Source organism: Sinocyclocheilus rhinocerous, unplaced genomic scaffold (assembly GCF_001515625.1).
Source record: "Sinocyclocheilus rhinocerous isolate Xijiao unplaced genomic scaffold, SAMN03320098_v1.1 scaffold2267, whole genome shotgun sequence".
Lineage (NCBI taxonomy): Eukaryota > Metazoa > Chordata > Actinopteri > Cypriniformes > Cyprinidae > Sinocyclocheilus > Sinocyclocheilus rhinocerous.
The window spans coordinates 678,356-702,752 of NW_015625573.1; the positions used below are offsets into that span (position 1 = coordinate 678,356).

The 24,397-nt window shown below is 38.3% G+C and overlaps 3 protein-coding genes across 3 annotated transcripts; 2 read left to right on the forward strand and 1 right to left on the reverse strand.

Moving 5' to 3' along the window:
• Positions 1 to 243: 243 nt before the first annotated feature.
• On the reverse strand, positions 244 to 2,553 carry LOC107751100 (protein FAM78B-like). Its single transcript, XM_016566704.1, has 2 exons — positions 2,284 to 2,553; positions 244 to 766 (listed from the first exon to the last, which is right to left on the reverse strand). Exons 1-2 carry the CDS (start codon positions 2,544 to 2,546, stop codon positions 244 to 246), a joined length of 786 nt encoding a protein of 261 aa, XP_016422190.1. The 5' UTR covers positions 2,547 to 2,553.
• Positions 2,554 to 12,631: 10,078 nt separating this feature from the next.
• Positions 12,632 to 14,118, forward strand: LOC107751110 (forkhead box protein E4-like). The gene has a single exon (XM_016566715.1). It carries the CDS (start codon positions 12,687 to 12,689, stop codon positions 13,956 to 13,958), a length of 1,272 nt encoding a protein of 423 aa, XP_016422201.1. The 5' UTR covers positions 12,632 to 12,686; the 3' UTR covers positions 13,959 to 14,118.
• Positions 14,119 to 18,379: 4,261 nt separating this feature from the next.
• Positions 18,380 to 20,551, forward strand: LOC107751117 (forkhead box protein D2-like). The gene has a single exon (XM_016566727.1). The coding sequence runs from the start codon at positions 18,761 to 18,763 to the stop codon at positions 19,865 to 19,867; it is 1,107 nt and encodes a 368-aa protein (XP_016422213.1). The 5' UTR covers positions 18,380 to 18,760; the 3' UTR covers positions 19,868 to 20,551.
• Positions 20,552 to 24,397: the final 3,846 nt, after the last annotated feature.

A 24,397-nucleotide genomic window follows, 5' to 3' on the forward strand; every position in this document is an offset into this window, starting at 1 on the left:
TGTTTTGTTTCACTGGATGGACAATATATCAGATAATATATTACACAGAAGGAACAAAAGTCATACAGGTTTGGAGTGACATGAGGGTGAGTAAAAGATTTCAGATTTTCATTTTTTGAATGAACTGTCCCTTTAAGTGTCTCCAGTGCCATTCAAGAACCAAGTATCTCTTTAAAGGCAGCAGTGTGGATTTAAGGCAAATTGACTTTTGATTTAAAAACCTTCAAGTTTTCCCACAACCTGCTACTTAGAGGGGATCACCACTAATGGTGGTCCTCGCTTGGGCCTCCACATTAGCACTTGAGCGTCATTAGCATTGGGTTTACCCAGAGCGTTAGTGGGGATCGGCTCCATATGAGTCAACACCTTGGGCTGGTCCTGGTGCACCCGGCCGGTGAGTCTTGCTCGAGAGCCCAGCGGCTTGGAGGGGTTCACAGCAATGTCTACTTTCATCCTCCACTTAACTGTCTGCAGGAGGATCTTTTCCTGTGTGGCCATATTTAAAGCCACCAGCCAAGTGGTGAAGCTCTGGTCGCGTTTGATCCGTGTGAGCAAAGCCACATTGCTCTCGCTCACCGGTACGGCCCATGTTACGCTGGGGTAGAAGTTATCGTTCATGCTGACAGAGAAGCGGGAAGGCTTGGATGTGGGGCCGGAGAGGGTCACAGTTTCAGTCGTGTTTCCGTACCATGGGTAACTCACGCCGTCCGAGTCGCTGATGGCCTTCACCAGTCCTTCCCGTAACTCTGGCAGCTCCCAGCTTGACCTGTGGAAATTAGCGTTTAGAGGTTAAACAACCGCAGTTGTGCTGTTGAATATGTAAGTGTAAAAAGATGGCGAGTCCAAGTGTACAAATGATAATTGGGGTTAATGATGACATTCATTATCAGGGTCCCAGCTGCCAGTGTAAAATGACTCAGTGTGAGAGGACGTTAATGTGGCTGGGTGTTGTTAGGTATGACCCGACACTGGCATTTCTTCTTCAGTATGGCACCATCTGTGTCACAGAAAACCCCACGCAACCACCGGCTCAGGCAGTAATACACACCCCCACACACATGTCCACACCTCCACACAGACAGGCCCCCCAGGCAGCATCAGAAGGGCCCACATCACGCGTCACAGGGCTCGTGGGTGGGTGTGAGAATGTCTCTATCTCGTTTTTTTGTAAATAAGGCAGTGAGCACATAATTGCGTTCACCTGAAATGCTAAACTCTGTTTAGCGCAACCACGCTGATGTTTCAGAGCAGCTATTCTGTTTTTATCTGCTGCCTCTCCCCGTCTGATCCGGTGACAGGCTGTGAAACTCATTTGTGGGAGTATAAATGAAAGAGCAGTGACTGATGAAGGTGCAAATACTCCTCTCCTCAGGCACTGAGCTGATGTATGCATACTCTCTGTGAATATAAATCACTGGTGCACTGCACTGAAGTTATCCTTTGCTTTATACCATTTAAATACATAATTAAACCACGTGCTACAAAGATTTACTCGGCGGATAGATCAGTGACATTTTCTAAAAAGACATATTCTAAAATACATTGAAAATCCTCTTCTATAATGAACCTGTTTTCAAATTACTAATTTAAATCCATTTTAATATATTTTTTTAGTTGGCTTAATGTAAAAAAAATACTTTCCTGCGACCAAAAACCTCATTAAAGGGCTGAAATTCTAGACCATAGAAATGGAAATGTTGATGTAAGCTGTTCGGCTTATTGTTTTATTAGGCTATTACTTAAAAAATAATTTAAAATATATCAATATAAATAACGTTTGTCCATCTAATCAAAGTCATCACAGCATAATTTCGATCATGACAACATTTAAGAAATGAAACTTTTTTTTTTCTTTTTCTTTTCTTTCTATTATTTAAATCAGGTATTTTGATATTTTTATGAAAACACACTTTTTGTTCAGGACAAATTGAGTAACTTTAAGATAACTCTTGATACTCATGAATCATGACTCAAAAGTCATGTTTTATTACTTTTATAGTTGATGGTTACACTACTTAACGTTTTAGTAGTTGTTTATTGTTTGTTATAAACTGTTTTGTATATATGTATGAAGTTACATTATGAGGTTACATTTGCCAAGAAGTTAGCACTTTTTTTCTAAGATTTCTAGCTTTTTTTTTCTTTTTATAAGATTTTGTCATCTTGGACATCCTTATTTGGCATTGACCAAAGACTGCTCATCAGTTGCTAAATTTCCATAATTCTAGTTCAGTATGTGTGTTTATGGTCAAGAGTAAGTCATAAAACATGCACCATGCTTACATGCCGAGGTCTCCATAAGTGTTGTAGAATTCCATTTGAGTGCACGCTTGAATCCAACCCACCACCCAAGCCTCGTTTCGATGGATCGGCGGCATTACTATCCTGGCGGAGGCCTTGAAGTATGGAGTTTTGTAGCGGAGCACTATGGGTGAATTCTCCTCGATCACTGTCGGGCAGTGGTCTATAGTAGCAGAGACGTCGTAAACAATGATGTTCTCGCGTTTAATTCGGGGTTTGCAGGCGACGCTCTGAAGGCAACCCATGGCTGGAGAGGCTCAGAATCAGGGTAACCAACCAACCATGAAGGGTGTGTTTAAAATATATATATAAATATAATTATACACATACATTTAAATTCCCGGAAAAATGCGTCAATCTAGCTCATGTCCAGTCCAGGCGCCCAATGTAGTTACTCCTCAAATTAATAAATGTATTTGAATTAAGAAACACAAATCAAGAAACAAGACATAAATCAATCAAAAGCACGTGTTTTACCCCAAGTCATTGCCATTTAGATATAATCAACATCAGATCTCTGTCTCGTTACTCAGGATCAACAACAGGTTGCAAGACCTCCGACCATCTCCTGATCTTTGGTGTCCCCATGCCTGTGATTGTCAGTCGCGATCGGACTCGTGGGTTGTTCTGGGCTCCCACTTCAATCTGATATGTTCCCTTTCAAATCCACATGGCCTTTTGCAGCTCTTCGCCCTTTCATCCGTTTCTTTCTGGTCCGAGTTTTCATGTCACAACCGGAGGCAGAAAAACCGTCAGGTGTGGCGGACCGCTCGCCTCGACAAGAGGTGGTCGCGATTCTGTTTTTCTCGATTGATTTTTGCGCTTTCAGAACGACAAACAATCTCAAAGTATTTCATGATTTACGACAGAAGAGGAACCGCAAAAAAGTATGTTACACAGTAGAGTGTTGCTCTCGATCAAATCTATAGCGGATATTCCTTCAGTAAACAGACGTCCACATATTAACACGCGAGGCGTCCAGATGAGATTGGAAACCCCGCAATAATGTGATCTGTAATAATGTTAAAACGACTGCTATACGGATTGAAAATAAACCGTTCCCATCTCCGTCGTTGGCGTGCACACCGCGGTCGCTGTTCGGTTGCTGTGGTGCTGAATGAACGACCAGAGGCGCGTGGGAGTACCAGTGCACGTTACAGTCCTCCTCGCGTAGCTACTCTCCGTTCTTCATCTGAGGTTCTACGTTAATCAAAACTAGAAATAACTTTGCACTGCAATAGTGGTATAATGTAAATGTAATGCGTGACTCAAGATTGATACCCAGAGTTTTGGACCTGTTGATGTTGCTGGATCTCATGAAAAATGTGTAGTCTAAAATTCGTAATTCTTTAGTAATTGTATCCTATATTAGAAGTTATGCATGCGTATAGGCTTTAATCAGTGTTTAACAATGTCTCATAATTTTTTAGGCTGTTGTGACACGAATAGGTTTATTTAGGTAAAAGTGGTTGGGGTGGAGGCGTCTTAAAAATATATTTTTTGAGTATATAAATGTGTAAACCACGTTACAATAATCACTACATTAAGATTACATGTTTTAATCACTGTACGCTAAATGTTCGCGAGGTCGTTTTTACCTGAAGTTGCTATAGCAACAGTACGCTGCTTGATCGCTTTGTGTTGAATCAGTAGCATATCCTACGTATGATTGACAAAAGATATGTAGCCTGCTGTCATTAATCTCTATTTTAGATTTACACGTCACGAATATCTATCAACAAGCTTGTATCTATCTATCTATCTATCTATCTATTTATCGTCTGATAGTAAGATCCATCAAAAGAACCAAGCGATTCCGCCATAAAGAAAACACAGACTCGGTGGACGCAAATATGATATCAAGTAGCATAAAGTTATATTCTACATGATACAGCCTACTTCATATTCAAAAGCCATTTTTACCACTGATTTTAATAGCTACATTTTCACTTGAGAACTGAAAATAATAATTACCTTTAGTATCTTTGATCCACATTTACCTCCCCTTCTCTCTAACATATTAGCTACAGGGGAGATTATACAGCACGAGAGACATGTTCCGCTTGTTAATTGATGGCTTTCTGTGTAACCATGACAACCGGCATAGATGGACTGTCGTCACTAAGGCCGACCTCATGTCAAATTTATCCGACAGGGAAACATCACTGTGAAAATTAGCTGGTATCTTGATAAGTAAGCGTGAGGCCAGAAGAAGATGATGGTGATTAGTGAATCTGAATTCACCCTGGAGTAAAGTACAAACTTGTGTAGAGACCCAGTATCTGCCACAAGAGACACGAACAGCCGGACAAAGTGAGGCAGAGAGATTAAAAAAAAGTAACTTTTAGATGTCGTCCTGTCCTCATTTTACCTGTATGTGACTTGCATCTGAAAATATCTCCTATGTAGTATGAGTCACAGAGTCTGTTTTTTTAGAACACTGAAGAGCACACAAAGAAAACATGTACAAAATAAAATTAATTTTCTTTCAGTACGCCACCGTCTCTCTAATGTCACACTCTGCATTTACCAAAATATCCAGCAGGGGGAGACATTGCTTCTGAGAAATATGAGTCAATTTTGGCACCTGCTCGGATCTTCTAGAAACGTGGAGGTGGTTAAAGTCTTTGGATTTTTGGATTTAAGCTAGAAAAAGGTTTCTGTAGAGTACGTCTGCATTTCTGTTACCTTCATCCATATGACACATGTATGATTGTGATGCATATTTGTAGCTGCTGTTTTGTATTTCTGAATCTAGCTTGGGGTCAGAATGGCATTGGAGAGAATAAGAGAGTAAGCAATCAAGAAAGAGAGCATGAAGAAGAAAAGGGAGGAAGCAGGAATCTTCAGTTCAGTTCAGCTCAGCCGCTTTGGTTCTATCAGATCAGGCTTCCGGTGGAGTGAATTTGAGCTCAGGTGAGTCTGTCAGGTAGCCTGTCTGTCTGAGATGGCCCAGTGCTAATGGACAGGTTAAGATGGTCTGTAATCCTTACATGGCTGGGTAAATAATCCAGGTCTTCTCTGTCCTTTGCTGAGCAAGTCTAGACCACTTTAGCATCTATTCAGACCGTGTAATATGACTCAGTGGAGTCACAAGCATGAGAATACTCCTTTAGTAAACAGTACAACAAAACACTTAAATCCATGTAATCTAGAGGAAACTTGGGGCTGTGGAGTAGAACGGGGAAATCCCTAAAAACATCCGAGCATTTAATGCTGTGTATAGAATGTTCACTGGTTTGCTTGGTGTCTTTTGAGGTGACACGGAAAGTGTGTGTGTGTTACTGGAGGAATTGTGGGAGGAGCTCAGAAGGTGAGGAACTCATCAGAAACCTGTTTGTATCTGACCTTTCTGCTTTAATGAAATGTCATATAGATAAAAGAGGAGTAACGTGTGTGTGTGTGTGTGTCTCGCAGGCCCTGTTTGTGAGTGTCAGCTGAGTAGGCCTAGATGTGTATGTTATACGTTGTCTTCCTCTTTCTCCCTCCTCTCTCTGTCTTTCTTGATGTAATAAAAGGTTGGAGATGCTGAAGCTCCATCTCTCATCACGATTCAATGCTCAGCTACATCGCAGATGCCTGGAGACCATGACTCCTGCCAGACTTTCAGGCTAATTACATTCAATCCTTTCACACTTATTCAGCCTACTGTTCAATAATGAACATTTTCTGTGAAGAAATAGAAAAAAAAAAGTAACATTGACACTGACACTTGATCTACAGTTGCATATTGTCACGTCTGGGCCTATTTTATGAAAGGTTTAATTAAGTTAAAAAATCTGTATTTTGTACTAACAAAAGAATGTAGCTGGAAAGTAAAATTTTCTTGGAATCTAACCAAAAATTTGTACCGGGTTTTAGGTTATGAGCAGAGTAAAGACAAGGACAAGTGTCTGTTGAAAGATAAAACTGGAGTAAGACAGAAGGTCCTTGTGTCTTTGCAGTCATCTCTGTCTCTCATCTCAGAGACTTGTGGCCTCACTTGCGTCACTTGCTCACTTTTTTTCCATTGAATTTTTTTGGTGGATATGACAGTCTATTTTTAGACGAACAACTGTTTTATTTAATTTTAAGCTATTTTCAATCTCAGATTCAAAAAAAAGAAAAAGAAAAAAGCAACCACTAAAAACTTTAATTAGTGTAATTAAACCTTGTAATTTTTATATATAAAAATATTTAATTAATCATTTCTGCAGTGCTTCAGGACACTTAAGGTCTCCCCAAACCCTCTTTTGCTTCTAAATAGACCCAGACACATTTAGTCAGTCAGTCAGTCAGCAGTCTGGGCCAACTAACGCTTCAGGAATCTCCTGCCTGCTCAGGGCACTTCCCACTCTGAACAACAGACCCACCAAAACCTACAGTAAACACCACCAAAGGAGAGTAAACCGATTCACACCTATCAGTTCCAGTTTTCTCTTTATGTCTGTGGGTGCATTATGAACATGTAATGATGCTATTTTTGATTTGTCCCTTAGTTAAATGAGTTTCTTCCCATCAGCCATGATGTGGTCATCCAGAAGTTTGGACTGTACAAACAGAGATTCTTTATGACATACACAGTGGATTTACAAGCAGAGGGACTATTGGTAGATTCTTCCCTTGTGTTTTTAGTGATATCGGTTTTAACAACTACAAAAACATTTAATTATTATTTAAATGCAACAAGTAACTATTAATGAGAGCTGGCCTTGGCACAACATATCACAACATTCATGCCATGGTGCAATTAACACAGTTAATTGTTGCAGTTATTTAAATGAAATTAAGTTAATTTCAGACAGATATTAAACGTACAGTTCATAATTTTTTTTATTTTTTTTTATTATATAAAATAAAAAATATATATAGTATCATAGTATATATGTGACCCTGGACCACAAAACCAGTCTTAAGTTGCACAGGGATATTTGTAGCAATTGCCAAAAATACATTGTATGGGTCAAAATTATAGATTTTTCTTTTATGCCAAAAATCATTATATTAAGTAAAGATCATGTTCCATGAAGATATTTTGTAAATTTTCTACCGTAAATATTTCAATACTTATTTTATGATTAGCAATATGCATTGCTAAGAACTTCATTTGGACAACTTTAAAAGCGATTTTCTCAATATTTAGATTTTTTTGCACCCTCAGATTCTAGATTTTCAAATAGTTGTATCTCAGCCAAATATTGTCCTATCCTAACAAACCATACATCAATGGAAAGCTTATATATTCAGCTTTCAGATGTATAAACCTCAATTTTGAAAAATTGACACTTTTTTGTGGTGGTATTGTGGTCCAGGGTCACATATAATAATAATAATAATAATAATAATAATAATAATAAAATAAAGTAATAATAAATGAAAAATAAATAAATAATTTTACTCACCCTCATGTTGTTCCAAACCTGTATGACATTCTTTCTTCAGTGGAACACAAGATATTCTGAAATTTTTTCCCATCAATATACTGAAAGTCAATAGGGTCCAGTATTGTTTAGACCACAACGTTCTTCAATATATAAAAGAAAGTCAAACAGCTTTAAAATGACATGAGGTTGATCAAATAACTTGAAATATCCCTGATAGTTAACCAGTGTAAATATCTCGCAACACTGGCAGATAAGATAATTGAGATGAAAAAGGGAGGGAAACTGATTTTTGGTGAGTATATGACCATGTGACCATGTGCTAGTGAGAGTGAGTTCTCATCTTTGTGCATGGCTGCAGGCCCCAAGGGTCAAAATCACTAAGCACTGTCATTAACAGATTGTTGATAAGATCAACCAATGCATGTAGTTCACCCAAAAATGAAAAATTGGAAATCATTTACTCACCCACATGTTGTTCCAGACCTCTATGAGTTTCTTTTTCAGTTGATCTTAAAAGAAGATATCTAGAAGAATGTTGGTAACCAAATAGTTGCTGGTAGCCAGTGACTTCCATAGTATGGAAAAAAAAATACTATAAGGCAATGGCTACCAGCAACTGTTTGGTTACCAGCATTCTTCAAAATATATTCTTTTGTCTTCAACAGAAGGAAGAAATTCATACAGGTTTGGAACAACATGAGGGTGCTATTGGAGGCTTACAAACATAAATCATGTTCTAATTTTTAGTGTTGCACTGTACATCTCATAATATTACTTGAATGTAGTTATACAAGACGGAAAGAAATTGGGACATGTAGATGTGTAAAAAGTGTATACAGGTTTGATTAATATATATGATGTCTAAAAATGTTGGTGTGCTGATTGTAAAGGTGTGTAGAGCTGTATTCACAGCTTGTGAAGCTGTATATTTAATTATAACTTCACTAATATAATGAAGTTGTGTGTATGTGTTGTTGTGGACATTGATGTGTCAAGAGTTACAGTAAATGATAATGCTGCTCTTTGCCGAGAATGTCAGTGACCTATGCTTGGCGCATGCTTGCTTGTGCAAGTGTGCTGGTAAGTGTGTATATGCATTGTGTCTTTGTGTATGTATGTGTGTTTCTGTGAGAACCATGTTGGAGTGCTTTAGCGAAGCAACGTAGCGTGCAGCTCAGGAGTGATGTGGGTTGAGCCGACCTGACCGAGCCCCGGCCCTCCACTAATCCTGCCGTTTTCAGGAGCCCTGGCCCGTACTTGATGAGCTTGGGTAAGAAAAGGGGCAGCTCTTTCTCTCGCTCGCTTTTCCCTTTTTCGTTCCCTCTCGTTCTTTCATTCCCTCTCACTTTTTCTCATGCACCCCCTCTCAAACCCCAGCCCTGCCTGGAGCCAGTGTGCAAATGAATGAGTTCCAAGTGTTTACTCAGCAGTTCTCTCTCTCTCTCCCTCTCTTCCTTCACATCTCCATTTCTTTCTCTCTCTGCTCTGACAGATATAGCAGAGGTGGACACCAAGCTAAATTTCAAACATTTCTTCCAACACACACACACACAAAATTTATATATATATAGTGGTTAGAATTAGGTGAGTTGTGGGACTTAAAGTAATAGACATATAGGGCTTCATAATGTGTGGAACACTTAGAAATGTATGAATGTCATTGCATTAAATTACAAAATATCAACCCAAGGGAAATATTTTAAAGAACGATAGCACATTTTTCAAGCTTTTCACAAAAGTTAGTTCTGAGAAAAGAACTTGAATGCAAATGCAATTTGTTTTAGTATTCTAATGCAATGCCATTTTAAATGTGTCTTAAAGAGAAAATTCACCTAAACGTTTAAATTCTGTTATCATTTATTCCCGATCATGTGTATCCGTACCTGCATAACTTTTTTCTTCTTCTGTTTTTGCCCCCACTGGACCCAAATGAATTTCCTTGTATGCTTTTTTTTTCTATACAAATATATATATATATATATATATATATATATATATAAAAAATACAATACAGGTTTGGAAAGGCAAGTAGATGATGAAAGAACTGTCTGTGAACTGTCTAAATAACACAGGAAATGTATGAATGTCACTGTATTAAATAAAATCTCAACCTAAGTGAAATATATTTTAAAGGATGTTGGCACAAGCACACTTTTAAAGCAAAACATTTCACAAAAGTGAAGTTGGGTCTGAGAAAAGGTCATGATTTGTTTGCAAATGATATTTGGTTTGATATTTTGTTTAATGCAGTGGCATGCATACATTTAAGTGTGGCTTAAAGGAAAAGTTAACCTAAAAAACTAAATTCTTATAATTCACACACCTGTATGACTTTTTTTCTTCTGTCGAACATGTCTTAGCTGTTTTTGCCCCCATTGGACCTCATTAAATTTCTTTGTCTTTCATTGTATTTTTTTTTTGTCGACACAAAAAATGCAGGTTTGGAAGGACATAGATAAAAGAAAACCCCTTTAAGTTTCCAAATAACATGGGAATGTTTTTCCTGAGCCTTTGCTTGAGGTTGCATAAAATCCATGGGAAACAGACATGTATTTTACTTTAATATCTCCTGGGACATTAAATCTTAACAGTCTGTTTGATTCAATGCAACCTCAAACAATGCCCTTAGGAAGGCACTTATAGGCCCGGTTTCACAAACGGGGCTTAGCTTAAGCCAGGACTAGGCATTAGTTAAATTAAGATATTTAAGCAACTTTTACAAAAATGCCTTAGAAGAAAATATTACAGGTGTGCATCTTGACACAGTACAACGACACTGACGTATTTTAAGATATGTCAGAGCAAGATATTTTCAGTTGAGACAGCTCAAACATGCATTTTAGTCTGGGACTAGCTTAAGCCTTGTCTGTGAAACCGGGGGTTAATATTGTATATTCCTTTGTTGTTGACTTGTCATGATATAATGCATACATACCACTGTGTGTATATGTTCATGCAGACACATAAGCATTACAAACCAAGTTCAATTTATTACACACTTTTTCCAAGAGTTGTCAGGCTGTGTATCTCTGTTGTGTGTGTGATAAGAGAGTAATATTACGGGGATTACCATGAGATGGTAGGCCCTGGGGATGGTGGATGAGGGTGCGGGGGAGGAGGGGCTGTTTCCTGGCTGTAGCCCTTGTTTGTCTGCCTGACCTGGCAGCACAAGGGGCAGATCCTGCTTGGATACAACCCTGATCCCACGCCTGTCTGAAGCTGTTAGCCAGCGCTCTGTTCGGCTAACTGGGCTTAGCGCGTCTGGGCATAGGGAGGGGTGTAGGCTGGGGCCGCCGCATGCTTTGTGCTTTGAGCAGGGGTGAATGCTGTTATGGCTTATGACTCTGGTCTTATTCATCCTGCCATTTCTTTCTTATCAGTCAGAGCTGAACACTGTCTGTCCAGTCGTTCATATCACTTTTTTTTTGCTCGCTCCTACCCAAATATGTATGAACTTAACTGTTTTAAGTTGTTTATTGACTGTTTATTTAGAAAACTTACTTTGACCTTTAGTCATTGGCTGAGAGTGAAAAGGTCTAGGGTAACTTTCTACCTCCTGACCTTCCTATAGATGCCTTGTGTTGAAAAGCAAAGCCCTGGTAATTCCCTAATAGGTTTAACTATTTATTTAAAGCTGATGAGAATTCTATGTGCACGCTATTGTTGTCTTTCTGTAATTTGATCAGTAAAATCCTGGGCGAGAAGTTGATGTTGTGTGCTGTGATGCTGTATTAGCACACGTCCCTCCACAGTCTCAATCTGGAGATTACAAATAAACCAGCAGTATTCTTTTTAAACGTTCTGTAAAGCTTTCACAGCTCAATTGCTGTTTTTAAAGGCCTGTTTTTATTTTTCAATTGGTGGATTGAGAGGTAGTTTGGGAAGTCTGTTACAGCCTTTCTGTGTGTTGTTTCTGTCCTGGATACAAAGTGAATCCATGGGCAAACTATGAGAGAGAGCGAGATCAAAGATAGAACTTGCAGTGAGCAGTCTGTTTCTTTTATTTGTCATTTTTTTGCATTGTAAAACATTTAGCCTGCTAAAATTAAAATCTTAATTTTGGTTGCTGCCTTTTTAAGTAAAATCAAAGTGATGCAAAAGTAACAATCTACAAAGAAAAGTTTATTGCACTTTGTGACCACTTTAAATTTAACTGGTATGAGTAAACTGGCAAATTATTACATTTTAAATATGTGCACTGCATACACAATATCATAATGGTGAATATATATATATATATATGTAGGCTACATGTATATTACAGTGAACAAAAATGATCAACAAATTGAGTATTCATAATGTTCCAGGTCTTTGTGATATGAAGAAAGCCATACTCTGTGAAACTGTTCTGCTTACAATATTTAGTATAGGTATTTAACCTCCACCTCTCCACCCTTTCCTTCCTAATCCTTTTGCTCTTAAGACCCCAAAATCAGTGGAAGCTATTATGTAAGCCACTTTGCCTTATCTGATATCACACAATGTATACTCCATATAAGGTCACAAGCCTGTTACATCCTTTTTGTTTTTCATTGAAGGACAGCAGGACTCTTTATGACAGCTCATATAGTGAAATATCAAAAATCTAGATTAGATAATGTTTCTCCCCTTTTTAAAAACTTTCCCCCTTGTTTAACTTTATATATTAAATTTTTGTGTGATTTATTCTGAGATTGTGGTGTTTAGTCAGGTTAATCAGGTATGTCTTTAAATACAGGTTCTAAAATATACAAATCCATCCGTCCAAAATTAATGTAACGCTGATTTTCTGACCTCGCATTCTTTGTTAGTGAGGGGAGAACCTGTCACCCAATCGATCGTCACGAGGCGGCCCGTGTCGTCAATCTGCCCGCTCTATAAAACTACCCCCGACTCACTCACCTGGTTAGACAAACACCTCTGTAATCTACAGCTGAGCGCACGCTTATTTGGTATTGTCAATATTTTTACAGCCTATTTAGTGGGCAAATTGAAGGAATTTTAAAATTCTGACAGCCCTAAAAGTTTTAAAAGACGATTTTTATGAATCTTGCAAGTTTTTCATATTTCACGGGCATGTGCAACATGACGGCAGAGTCCCAGCACTCACCAGCCGAGGCGGCCAGTCCAGTGGTGGTGTCTCCTCCCAACGTGAGCCTGGACTCCCCGATTCCTCTTTCTCCACCTGCGTTGAACCACCAAGCTCGAACCAAGGACGGTGTTCTCATCAAAGCCGAACCCCGGGGCAGCAGTCCAAATACAGACAGGGAGGAAGGGGTTTCATTGGGTCAAACAGAGGAACATCTGCCCGCCACTGGCAGCAGGCGGAGGAAAAGGCCAGTGCCGCGAGGTAAACCTCCCTACAGTTACATCGCACTTATAGCAATGGCCATCGCCAATTCACCTGAGAGAAAACTCACTCTAGGCGGCATCTATAAGTTCATCATGGAACGCTTTCCTTTTTACCGCGAGAATTCCAAGAAGTGGCAGAATTCCATACGGCATAACCTCACCCTCAACGACTGTTTTGTGAAGATCCCGCGAGAGCCCGGTAGGCCCGGCAAAGGAAACTACTGGACGCTCGACCCTGCCGCTGAGGACATGTTCGACAACGGGAGCTTCTTGCGACGGAGGAAGCGCTTCAAGCGGACTGCTGTTAGCACATATCCTGGGTACATGCAAAGCTCGAGCGCTTTCACGCCCACACCTATGGGTAGACAGGCCTACCCCAATACTTTGTACCCGGGTGTAACGTCTGGCTACGGGACTCAGTTGGCTGGTTCCCCGCACCCGGCGATGCTGCATCACTATCAGGCATCGGCCGGGGTCACGCAGGGCCAGCCCAGGATGTTCAGCATCGATAACATTATTAGTCAGCAGACTGTGATGCAAAGTGGAGGAGATCTCAACCCGCAGTCTCTCGGCCTGGGTGTTGGAGACTTGGGTGCCATGACCTCCAGCTGTTCCGTATCCACCTCAGACCCAACCTGCTTTCAGACACAACCGATAAATCCCACGAGCAACATGCTGAACAGGAACACTGGACCTCTTGCTTCAAACATGACAACCAGCTACACGTACCCCTCCTCGGCTTCGCCTACTCACCTGTCCGGGGTCACGCAGTCCAGCTTCTCACCCGGAGGTTCACAGGTGTACTGTTCGGGAAACAGGATTTCGCTGCCGCCTGTGCGTTCTGGGTCGTGCGCAGATCATACAGACCCACTTTTAGGTCTCTCCGGACCGACAATGAACTCATACAATAATTCATATATGAGACAAGCCAATTTTGCCTCAGGACTGGAGCGATACATGTGAAAACATGTGAAAATGGCCCCGAGATTGAGTTCTTCTTATGTAACAAAAGTTGTGTACCGCGTGACAGAATTAACCAGTTGTATTGTATAAAATGAATAATTACAGTTCTGTTATTGATATGTAGTCTGAAACATTTGTTTGACTATATATCAGAGGACAAACCCCCTGAACAATGTAAATATTTTAAGCAAATAAATGTTTTTGTGTAATAATTTTTCGTTTGTTCTTTATTTTAACTAACTCGTTCAGAACAATTTGATTCAACAATACATAACAACAATAATACGTATCATCTTGCAACTTGAGTGTTTCCATTATATAATTAATAGTCCGTATTTAAATCATTTAAGTTATTTAACATTGGACACGATGTTTCTACATTTATCCAGTATTAACTCTTTTTTTTTTTTTTTTAGTAATACATTTGATCAAAAAGTTCGGTCAGTTGCTATAGTCTGTCTGTGGGTCTTCTCTAGAGAAACAAATCAAAATTACAATTCAGAATTGCAGAATGTTAGACACTTGCGCCTACAAAATAATAGGCTGTTAAACAAAATATTTATGCACTTTATTTTGTCTTCAGTCACAACGTCCACATATTTTGCTGGTGAGGGAGCGACACCGACTGGTTATTGGAATAAATATATAGCCTAAATAGATACAAATAAAATATAAATAAAACCAAGATTTAGAGCATTTCACATAAAATCCACTAGATGTCAGTCGCCACCAAGTTAAGACCATGACTGGGTTTCCCAATATCCTAAGAACGTTTAAAAGCATAGTGGTCTAGGTAGCGCGTAGAAAACGTCTTATCTCATAGACAAAATGACACTTCTTAATTGACAAAGCATTTTGTTTTCATCACTGCAAAGTCATATTATTTCCGAGAATAAAATATTTAGTTAAAATAGCTTTTAAAACAATACTCCGCAGTATACTCTCTTTTGAACGTATGTTTTCAATTGTGTGTAAAGGAGCACAAATGTGGGCTACATTTGAGCATTTTGTTTATTTATTGAGCATCTATTTTTGAAACTGTGTCATCAAAACTGTAATTACTTTTTTCCTTTTTAAATTCAGAATTCATAAATTCTTTTTTTTTTAAAATTATTATTGAATGTTCAGCCCCTTTGCGAGATGAAGTGTTTTCCATGCTTGGATGTAATTTCAAGCTCTTTTCATATTGGGGAGACAAACTCTCGTTTGGCCTTAGTTCATCGACTGGTTATTGGAATAAATATATAGCCTAAATAGATACAAATAAAACCAAGATTTAGAGCATTTCACATAAAATCCACTAGATGTCAGTCGCCACCAAGTTAAGACCATGACTGGGTTTCCCAATATCCTAAGAACGTTTAAAAGCATGGTTGTCTAGGTAGCACGTAGAAAACGTCTTATCTCATAGACAAAATGACACTTCTTAATTGACAAAGCATTTTGTTTTCATCACTGCAAAGTCATATTATTTCCGAGAATAAAATATTTAGTTAAAATAGCTTTTAAAACAATACTCCGCAGTATACTCTCTTTTGAACGTATGTTTTCAATTGTGTGTAAAGGAGCACAAATGTGGGCTACATTTGAGCATTTTGTTTATTTATTGAGCATCTATTTTTGAAACTGTGTCATCAAAACTGTAATTACTTTTTTCCTTTTTAAATTCAGAATTCATAAATTCTTTTTTTTTTAAAATTATTATTGAATGTTCAGCCCCTTTGCGAGATGAAGTGTTTTCCATGCTTGGATGTAATTTCAAGCTCTTTTCATATTGGGGAGACAAACTCTCGTTTGGCCTTAGTTCAGTAGACTGCTTTTGCAACTCTTAACGATGCACTTAATTTCTTCTAATTGACATGCAATATTGGTTTGACAAGATGGCGTTAAAATTGTTTTTAAAAAAATGTCCGACTTCATTAATAAGAGCCTGATGTGACTAATTATTGAGAAACCCAGCCCATGTCGTTGTGGTCCTTCGACTTTTTGCAAAACGATTTAATTACCACGACATTTTATTTAGGAATAATAAGGTTTAAGGGCCACAATACTGGTTTTCGCAACAACAAAAGAAAAAACATATTTTTTACTTATTTTATTTTATTTATTTATTTATTTTTTTAATAGTTTGTTTGGTTACGAGTTGAAGCACAATTCTTTTGTCGTTTGCATGGGATGCACCGTAGAACCGCTAGGTGGCAGTAATGTGGTTAAAAATGTTACAGAATTACAGTACGCTTTACAGAGACCTTTTACACTGTGTCAGCCATCAACACATCAACTGGTGAGCCCACTTAAAAGCGAAAAGGATGAAAAAGGGAAGGGGAAGCCTATTTGTCAGTTTAGGCCAAAAACCGACTGTGATTATCTGGTTCTTTTTTCAGAGTGTCACCTGTGGTTTGCACTATGACATTTATGATGTGCAGGGACCTTAAACATGCACGACACTTCTTTTTTTGTTCTGTTGAGACAGAAAAGAGTGTGATTTAAAGTTTCTTTCACTCGAGCGCTGTATAGAGACTGAATTACATAATGCATTGAAAAAAATCCTAAATATAGGATACCCTAAATTGAGAAAATATTTTGAACTATTGAATTTATAAATCAAATATCTTATTTGATGAGACAGAAGAACTGCATGAGGTGCTAACTTGACCTCTGAGTTTGGGCTCCCATAGGCAGCTGTTCTGTAGTGTCATTGCTCTTTCTCCGCCATCGTTTCCACAAGCAGTTCATGAACTACAATTTTGACCTTGTTTACTACTTACCTTTCTTTTATAACGTCGACATTTTTATATCTCAAATGCTTCGCAATTAACTCCTTTTAAACTATTAAGACTACAGACTAAACTACAGTCTAGCAAGAGACTAAACTAAAATATTTTTAATTATCGAAATGTCTGTTTTTATGTGTACTTTAAATTTCTAGTTTAATAGCAGAAATTACGCATGTTTAGTCTATATGGAATAGAAATTCTTATGGGAAACGGAATATAAGAGAAAATATGGTCACAAAGGAAGCGGAGCATGAAATTTGGCATATCCTGTGGAACAATTTTTAATCCGACTGAGGCACAGACGGGGTCTTGGAGTTTGTATATGAGTAATGAGCATAATGAAAAATGAATTCGATGGCCACGTTTTGTGGCGCATAGCTTGTCATCTATAAGCAATGACGAATTCAAACAGGTTGCATAGAGTATATATGTGCTTTTTATACTTTAGGAGAATATTTACATAGTATCTATAAACGGATATGTTTGGAATTCCTGATCGAGGAAAAAATAAAAAATAAAAAACAGTGAGAGGTGAATAACGGCACGGAAAAACTAACCTTCGTAGAGCTTGAACGCACGAGATCTTGTACAAAACGCAAATTTCGTTTCACCCCCTTTTTGTAAGCATATGTTGTTATATTTATAGACAATTTAATGTTATTTTCATGCCAAACAAAATAAATGTTGTTAAAACAGTCCATGCACCTGCCGAGTTCTAGAATAACTTATTGATGCATGCTGTTCTGCATTGGTAATACAATGCAAATGAATACAAGGATATTAACAAATATTGTGAAATATTTAAATATGTGCAGTGAAATAAATTGTGGCCTCTATATGCTAAATTGAAGATTAACTTTGACTAATCCTGGATAATATTAAAATAATTCGTCCCTAATCGTGCCATGCTATTTTGTAAATAATCACTGTTGCTTTGTGACTAAAATTTCATGTAACCTATTATTTGATGTGTCAGTTTATTTGGAATTTTGATTTAAATATTTTTGAAGGAAACGATTTTATTGGCTATTATTTGGTAGAAATGTATTTGTTTATTTCTGCCTCTTTGTTAGCCAATGGAATAAAAAAATCGATCTGATGATTTAATGCAAAAAAATGCCAGTGCTTTTCTTTCTTTCTATTGTTTATTTGCTATATCATTAACTTATTATATTAAAGTAACCTATGTATTAATATCTATTCATTATTCATTTGGATGATATTTTATTGATATTTGGCTGATTATTTTAAGCAACATTAGAAAACAATTAATCATTTAGTGTAGTAAGTTGTGATATTATTTGTTTTATGCGTTGCCAGTTTATTTGTTGTCACGTCTTTGAAAAATCCTCAGCTTTATTGAAGTTAAATCGCACGGGACTTTGTATTTTATCAATATTTTGTCATTTGTCACGAATGTCAGTTAAATATACACATTAAGGGGAGTTGATAACACTTGCTGTTTTCTCCCCTCTGCTGATTTCCTCGGCTCTAAACTTCCCGTAGTTCCTGGTTACTGACATGGTGATCACGTGATTATGGTGCCTGGATAAATAGTTTTTGGAAGCGGGGGTATACTTGCAGGCTCATTCACGCACAGCGCTGCGACTGTACACGATAACAAATGCTCGAATAATGAAAACTGAAAACGTTAGTAAATGCATAGTGCTAATGCTATTCGTATGATCCAAAAGTTCATATTGCATATGGACCAACTACGCTCCATGAAAAGGAAAAATTGAGGTCTTAACCGAGTGTCCAGTTAGACTTGAAAGCGCTCTGAGCTCTGGACGATTTTAGTGTTATGCGAGTCCGGTGGGATTCTTTCGAGTGTTTTTTCGTTTCTTAATGTACATTTTCTATGCGGCTCCTGGACGTGAAGAAAACATATTCTTGGCTTCAGGGGGACGGGAGTTTTGTAGTTCCCGAACGCACAAGTGACTGAGAGGACACACTGCTTGTGTTGGGTGCTACACGAGACTGGACACGGAACGCGAGAGAGGAAGACAAAAAGACTCTCCAAGGATGACTCTGGGGACGGACATGTCGGACAGTTCTGCTCTGTCCGACGACGTGGACATTGATGTCGTTGGCGGGGATATTGTAGAGGGCAAATATCTTCACCACCATCATAGTTTTCACTTGGACAATGACTCAGATGACAATCTATCCCAGAATGCGGGGGAGGGCGCAATCTCTCCGGGCCAAAGCAGCTTGGACTGTCCAGCTGACCGGGTCGGGCCACGGGATGACAACAGAACCGGTGCGTTAAGTGGGGATAAACCAGGGAAAAATGCATTGGTGAAACCCCCTTATTCCTATATAGCCCTGATAACCATGGGTATCCTGCAGAGCCCGAAGAAACGTTTGACTCTCAGCGAGATCTGCGAGTTCATCAGCAACAGGTTCCCATATTACAGGGAGAAATTCCCCGCGTGGCAAAACTCTATCCGTCACAACTTGTCTCTAAATGACTGCTTCGTCAAAATACCCCGTGAACCCGGTAACCCGGGCAAAGGCAATTACTGGACCCTCGACCCAGAGTCCGCCGACATGTTTGACAATGGGAGTTTTCTGCGCAGAAGGAAGCGCTTCAAAAGACACCAGACCAACGAGATCCTCAGGGACGTGGGGGGATTTCTACCTGGCTTTGGCTACGGACCGTACGGTTACAATTACGGCATACAGCTGCAAAATTTCCACGCGCATCACCCCTATCACCTACACCACCCGGGAGGCGCGTTCCCTTTCCAAAACGCACCTTGTGCTCTCCCCGCGACTTCCTCGATATTCTCCACGCCACACAGCTTGCCTTCGTTTTTAGGTACTGAGCTGAGAAAGCCTTTCTATCCTCAACTCAGCCCGACTCTTCCTAGTCTGGCGCCTCTCAAAACGGACACTAATGGTCCAAGTCGGCCTTCCTTCTCTATTGACAATATAATTGGTGCGGCTAGCTCACCAGCTTCGCCGTACACCACACAAACGGGTGGACAGGCTCAGATCTTGGCCATGCTGACTCCCACGCTTGCTTCGGCCACGAACCACTTGAATCTAACGCAGGAAGCGATGCTTCAGCTCGGCACACAGACTTTCTCGAGCAAAACGTCAAGTCTTAACAATTGCCATTTCTAGAGTGGCAGCAAATAGAAAGTGCAGCAGTCCAGTTTAATATGGTTGTTTCGTCATTTGCTAAGGTAGGATTTACACTTTTGCAAGATTAAAATGCCGCCCGTTTCATGTTTCTGAATTATTAAAAAAAAGTCTAATTAAGTATATTTATGAACTGTAAATATGTAAGATTATGGAGAGAGAAAGAGGCCGAAGAGAGGAAATTAAGACCATGTAAAAGTAAGCTAAGGTTTCACCTATGGACAGCCAGTGGAATTTTTTCCGTTTTGTCCAGAAAGTCAGTATAGTAATAGTTTGTACTCATTGACATGGAATTTCCTCTTTTGGCTGACTTAAATGAAGATTTGTTTTAATTATTTTATTGTTTTGTATATTTTGTGAGTTTGTGAAAAGCACTGTCAATACCGAGACTTAAACCTCAGGATTTACTTGTTTTGAAAGCACATTGCCAGAGACAATATAGGGGCTGTAAATAGATTACATAGGTTAACGTCCCACTTCCCCTAGTTCTCTCAACAGAAGTGTTCTGGTGAATTTTATTCTTATTTTATTTCTGTTGATAGATGATTATGTGGTTCTTGGTGTAAATCGCATTACCTCTTTCTGTCTGACTCTTGTTAATACATATTTCATTATTCCATTGAAAAATGATCTGTGAAAAGAATGTTGTTATATGTAAAGAGATGTCCATAGGTCATTTTTTGTTGTAATGGCAAGACAATAAATGTTTGTGAATTCTGAAGATGTTTTCGTTAACTTCTTTTCGCTTTAGTTTTCAAACAGGCCTATATCAACCTACAGCCTAACAGAGTTGTCTAACGTTTATTCACAAAATATCATGTTTGAAGTTCAAACAACTGTGAGTTAAGAAAACAAATTATTTTAACCGCATTGTTTGTGGTTTAGTGTAATCATTTTCACCAGTGTACACCTATAATACTAGACCAAAAAATACTTCAAAGTCAAAGAACAATAATATGATTACATTGTTAAAATGTTAGTTTAATGTTTGCTGCCACACTATATTTTTATTAAGGCTTTAGGTTAAATAGATTAGGCCTAAAAAAAAAAAAAAAGAAAGAAAGAAAGAAATCATAGTGTGTGACGTTTTCACACCAGTATTTAGTACGTTGAAGGCCCAAGGCACATGTTTCCTCTTGTGTGGCGCTTTGAGCCATGATAATTGACCAGTTTCTGGCAAACGACAAAGAGCTAAAGCAATGGGAACATCAGCGCTTGAAAGCCTATAATTGAATGTGAGGGTTATACATGGATACCCACGAAGTCTTTTGAGGATTCGTTGCTAATTTGTGGTAGCATTTTTTTTCATCTGGAATCTAATCCACAATAATGCAGCTTTTTGCCCATTTGTTGATGTTGTCACTGAAGACCTTGTCCCCAAGGCCTGAATGGGCACCCAGCAAGTGGTCCCTAGCGAGACAAGCCACACACATTTGCTTCTGAAAGGCGATCGTCTTAAAAGACTCTCGGTTGTCCGCTTTCATGTCATCTGTGTTGTCTTGAGACATGTACAAAAGAAGCAGCGGGAATTCACCGTAGTGCGAAAAACAGACTGATGAATCCATTTCAGAGTTGGCCGAGCACACGGTACTGTTCAGAAGGTGGTATAAAAAAAGCTACCTTTATTTACCTGGTTCGTGCGCAAATGGGTAAATTTGCTTCGTGGGGTGTTTTTGACAACTAGTTGTTAGGCATAAAGGAAGGGTTGACTCACATTCACCATATTTTTCTCTCTTCTTCAACTCAGCAAATCCCTTTGAAGCGAATGCAAACATGTCGGTTGTGGATGCTATTAATTCAAAACGTCGAATATTTCGTCATCTAAAAAACAGACTAAAATATTGTTCTCATATTTCATGAGAACAAAAGTGGACCAAACGAATAGTTAAACCGTATTTTCCAAGCACTCCTGGACCACCAGCCAAATACTGCGCGTGAAATTGAAGTTTTTTTTGTCTGTCATAATAGTAATATAATATCAACATACAGTGATATACACTTTTATCTTTTTTAATATAAAGGCATACAGTTTTTTGAATTTAAAGTTAATTACTGAATTATTGAGGATTAAGGTAAATTAAAATAATGCGCGGGAGAGGACTGTACTTTTTGGCTGTATACCTACTCAGAAATGTGATGCTTTGTCTAATGAATAATTAAACCAAGGGTATTATAATAATAGATTTGATTATTTTACTAGCCTCTTTTTTTTAATTATTATTATTATAATAAAAAAATAGGTTGACTTTAGTTTGGGACATCAGGATGACTTAAGGGCAGAGGTCATGTGCGTCTCTAGCAAACACAGGTAAAAAGACTGGGAGGAAGAACGATAAATGTATTGCTGGTTGGAGGTGACAGAGAGCAGCAGAGAGGAAGGAGCATATTACACAATAGTGTACTTTTGATCTGTACTTACAGCGAATAAATCTGTTCTCGCGGCCCATGAATGAAATAAGCAGAAAAATCTAACCGCGCTTGCTTACATGTGGTCGTGTTTACGCCTATGTCATAATTTACAGTTAATTAATTTGTGGTGATTAGTTACGTTTCAGAAAGATGGTCTCTTGATTAAAGGAGGCGAAATGCGAGATAGGCTTTAATGTAAAAAGGACGTTCATCTTCTCTCTTGACGTCCAGTATTTTTCAGTCTTGTTTTGTCTCACCATGAGAAATCATATCGCTCTCCTTTAATCGGATCGAAAGTGTAAATCATGGGTTACGGCCTTAAATCCCACTAATTGCCCGTTCATTTCGCTTTCATTGTTTTCCTGTGAAGCGCGTTAGTTAGCCTATACACCATGAGGGGACCACCTACGATTTCGAATGGAGCAAAGCATATCTTATCTCTTCTATTACTGTAATTTTAAAAGGGATATCTCTAAAACAACTCCGTATTTGCTTCTGGCCTGGTGTTTTATATGTTCTCTACATTTTGCGACATTGTCAGCTATCCGATCAATATTTCGCTAAAATATATGTATAGCCTATATGTAAGCCTACGCATAATCATCGATTTTGGTTTAATTTATAATTTTATAATTTTACATAAGGCCTATATTTTAAAGTAATTAGGCCTAATGTAGATCATTTTAGTTAATGTCTGCTTGTATTAATATTTTTATACATACATGAACAATAATTTTCATCTTTTAGCAGGCTTTTATGCTGTAGCAGGCGCGTTTAATATCTTTTTCATTTTAGAAACGGCTTTCACTGGACGCGTGAAATGCATCATTCAGTATACATTAGCAATATGTTTTATCTCTTCAGCATAAATTGCATTTATTATAAATTGTGTTGTATATTAATTATTTTTATTTTACTTTTTTACATTTAATGAAAAATGTAGCCCTATTATTGTTTAATTTATGGGTAATTCAAAGAATTTACACATGGCACTGTTTTACTTTTTTTGGGGGGGAAAGGGGGGGTCGCTGACAATGATTTGTTATTCTTCCGTCACAATTAGGCTGTTTAATATGCTATGGTTTGGGCTATACGTTTGGAAGTGGGAGTGGCAGTATTCTTTTCTGAAAATTAATTTTCTTGCATGTACATGACATTTTATTAAAAATGAATTTAAAGAGTTTCACGTATTATTTCAAAATGATTATTAGGCCTGTTATTAAATTGTAGCTGTTGTTGTTTTTGGCTTGTGTCGAACAACACTCCACTGTGTGTCTAGTATTAGAGAGGATCTTGTTACAAGACCATAGCTTGTAAATCTATTTTAGTTCCATAGTTATAATTAGAAAATTATGTAAAGCGTCTTGATGTAAAAAGGAGTCTGAGATGCATATTACCTTAGATGAACTGGGGCACCTGCTGCAAGAACTAGGCTACACGGTGCAAGAACTGTACAATGTTTTATTATTATTATTTTTTTAAACCAGATGTCTGGTCCAAACTTCTTCTTTTTAATACGTATTAACGTTATCTCATATTGTTTTTTTGTTTTTTTATTTTGATTGTGTAAAATTGGTGTCAGTCGTCCAAAATAATGAAACCTGTTGATGCTATCAGGAGCAACCTGCACAAGTCAGTATTAGCCTAGATGTTTTATTACAAATATAATGTGGCTTTATAATTCGTGCTTTGTAATTGTCCTAATCACAATTATCATTGGGATCCACAATAAACTTTGTTGTTGGGTCTTTAAACTTTGCTACACTCTCTCTCTCTCTAAAATAGGCTACTAGCTCTTTCATTTTAAAGCGGTGAAATAAACAGATGATGGGAGCTCTAATCCTCATTGTGAAGGAATGCCGTCGGCCGAGTCCCCTGACACCCTGGCATGAAGCAGAGATGTACGGCCACAATAAATTAGGCCCTCCCTCCGCGACCCAGCATCTCCCCCTCCATGTTTTTCTTGCGCACCGAGGAACCCTCTGCTTAATTAATTTAGAATGTGTAAATAAAGCAGAGATACAGGCCTCCCCTCTTCTCTGGAAACAAAATATTAACTCTGGAAGTGTTCGCACCGTCGACTTCGACTCCCTGGGACTCACT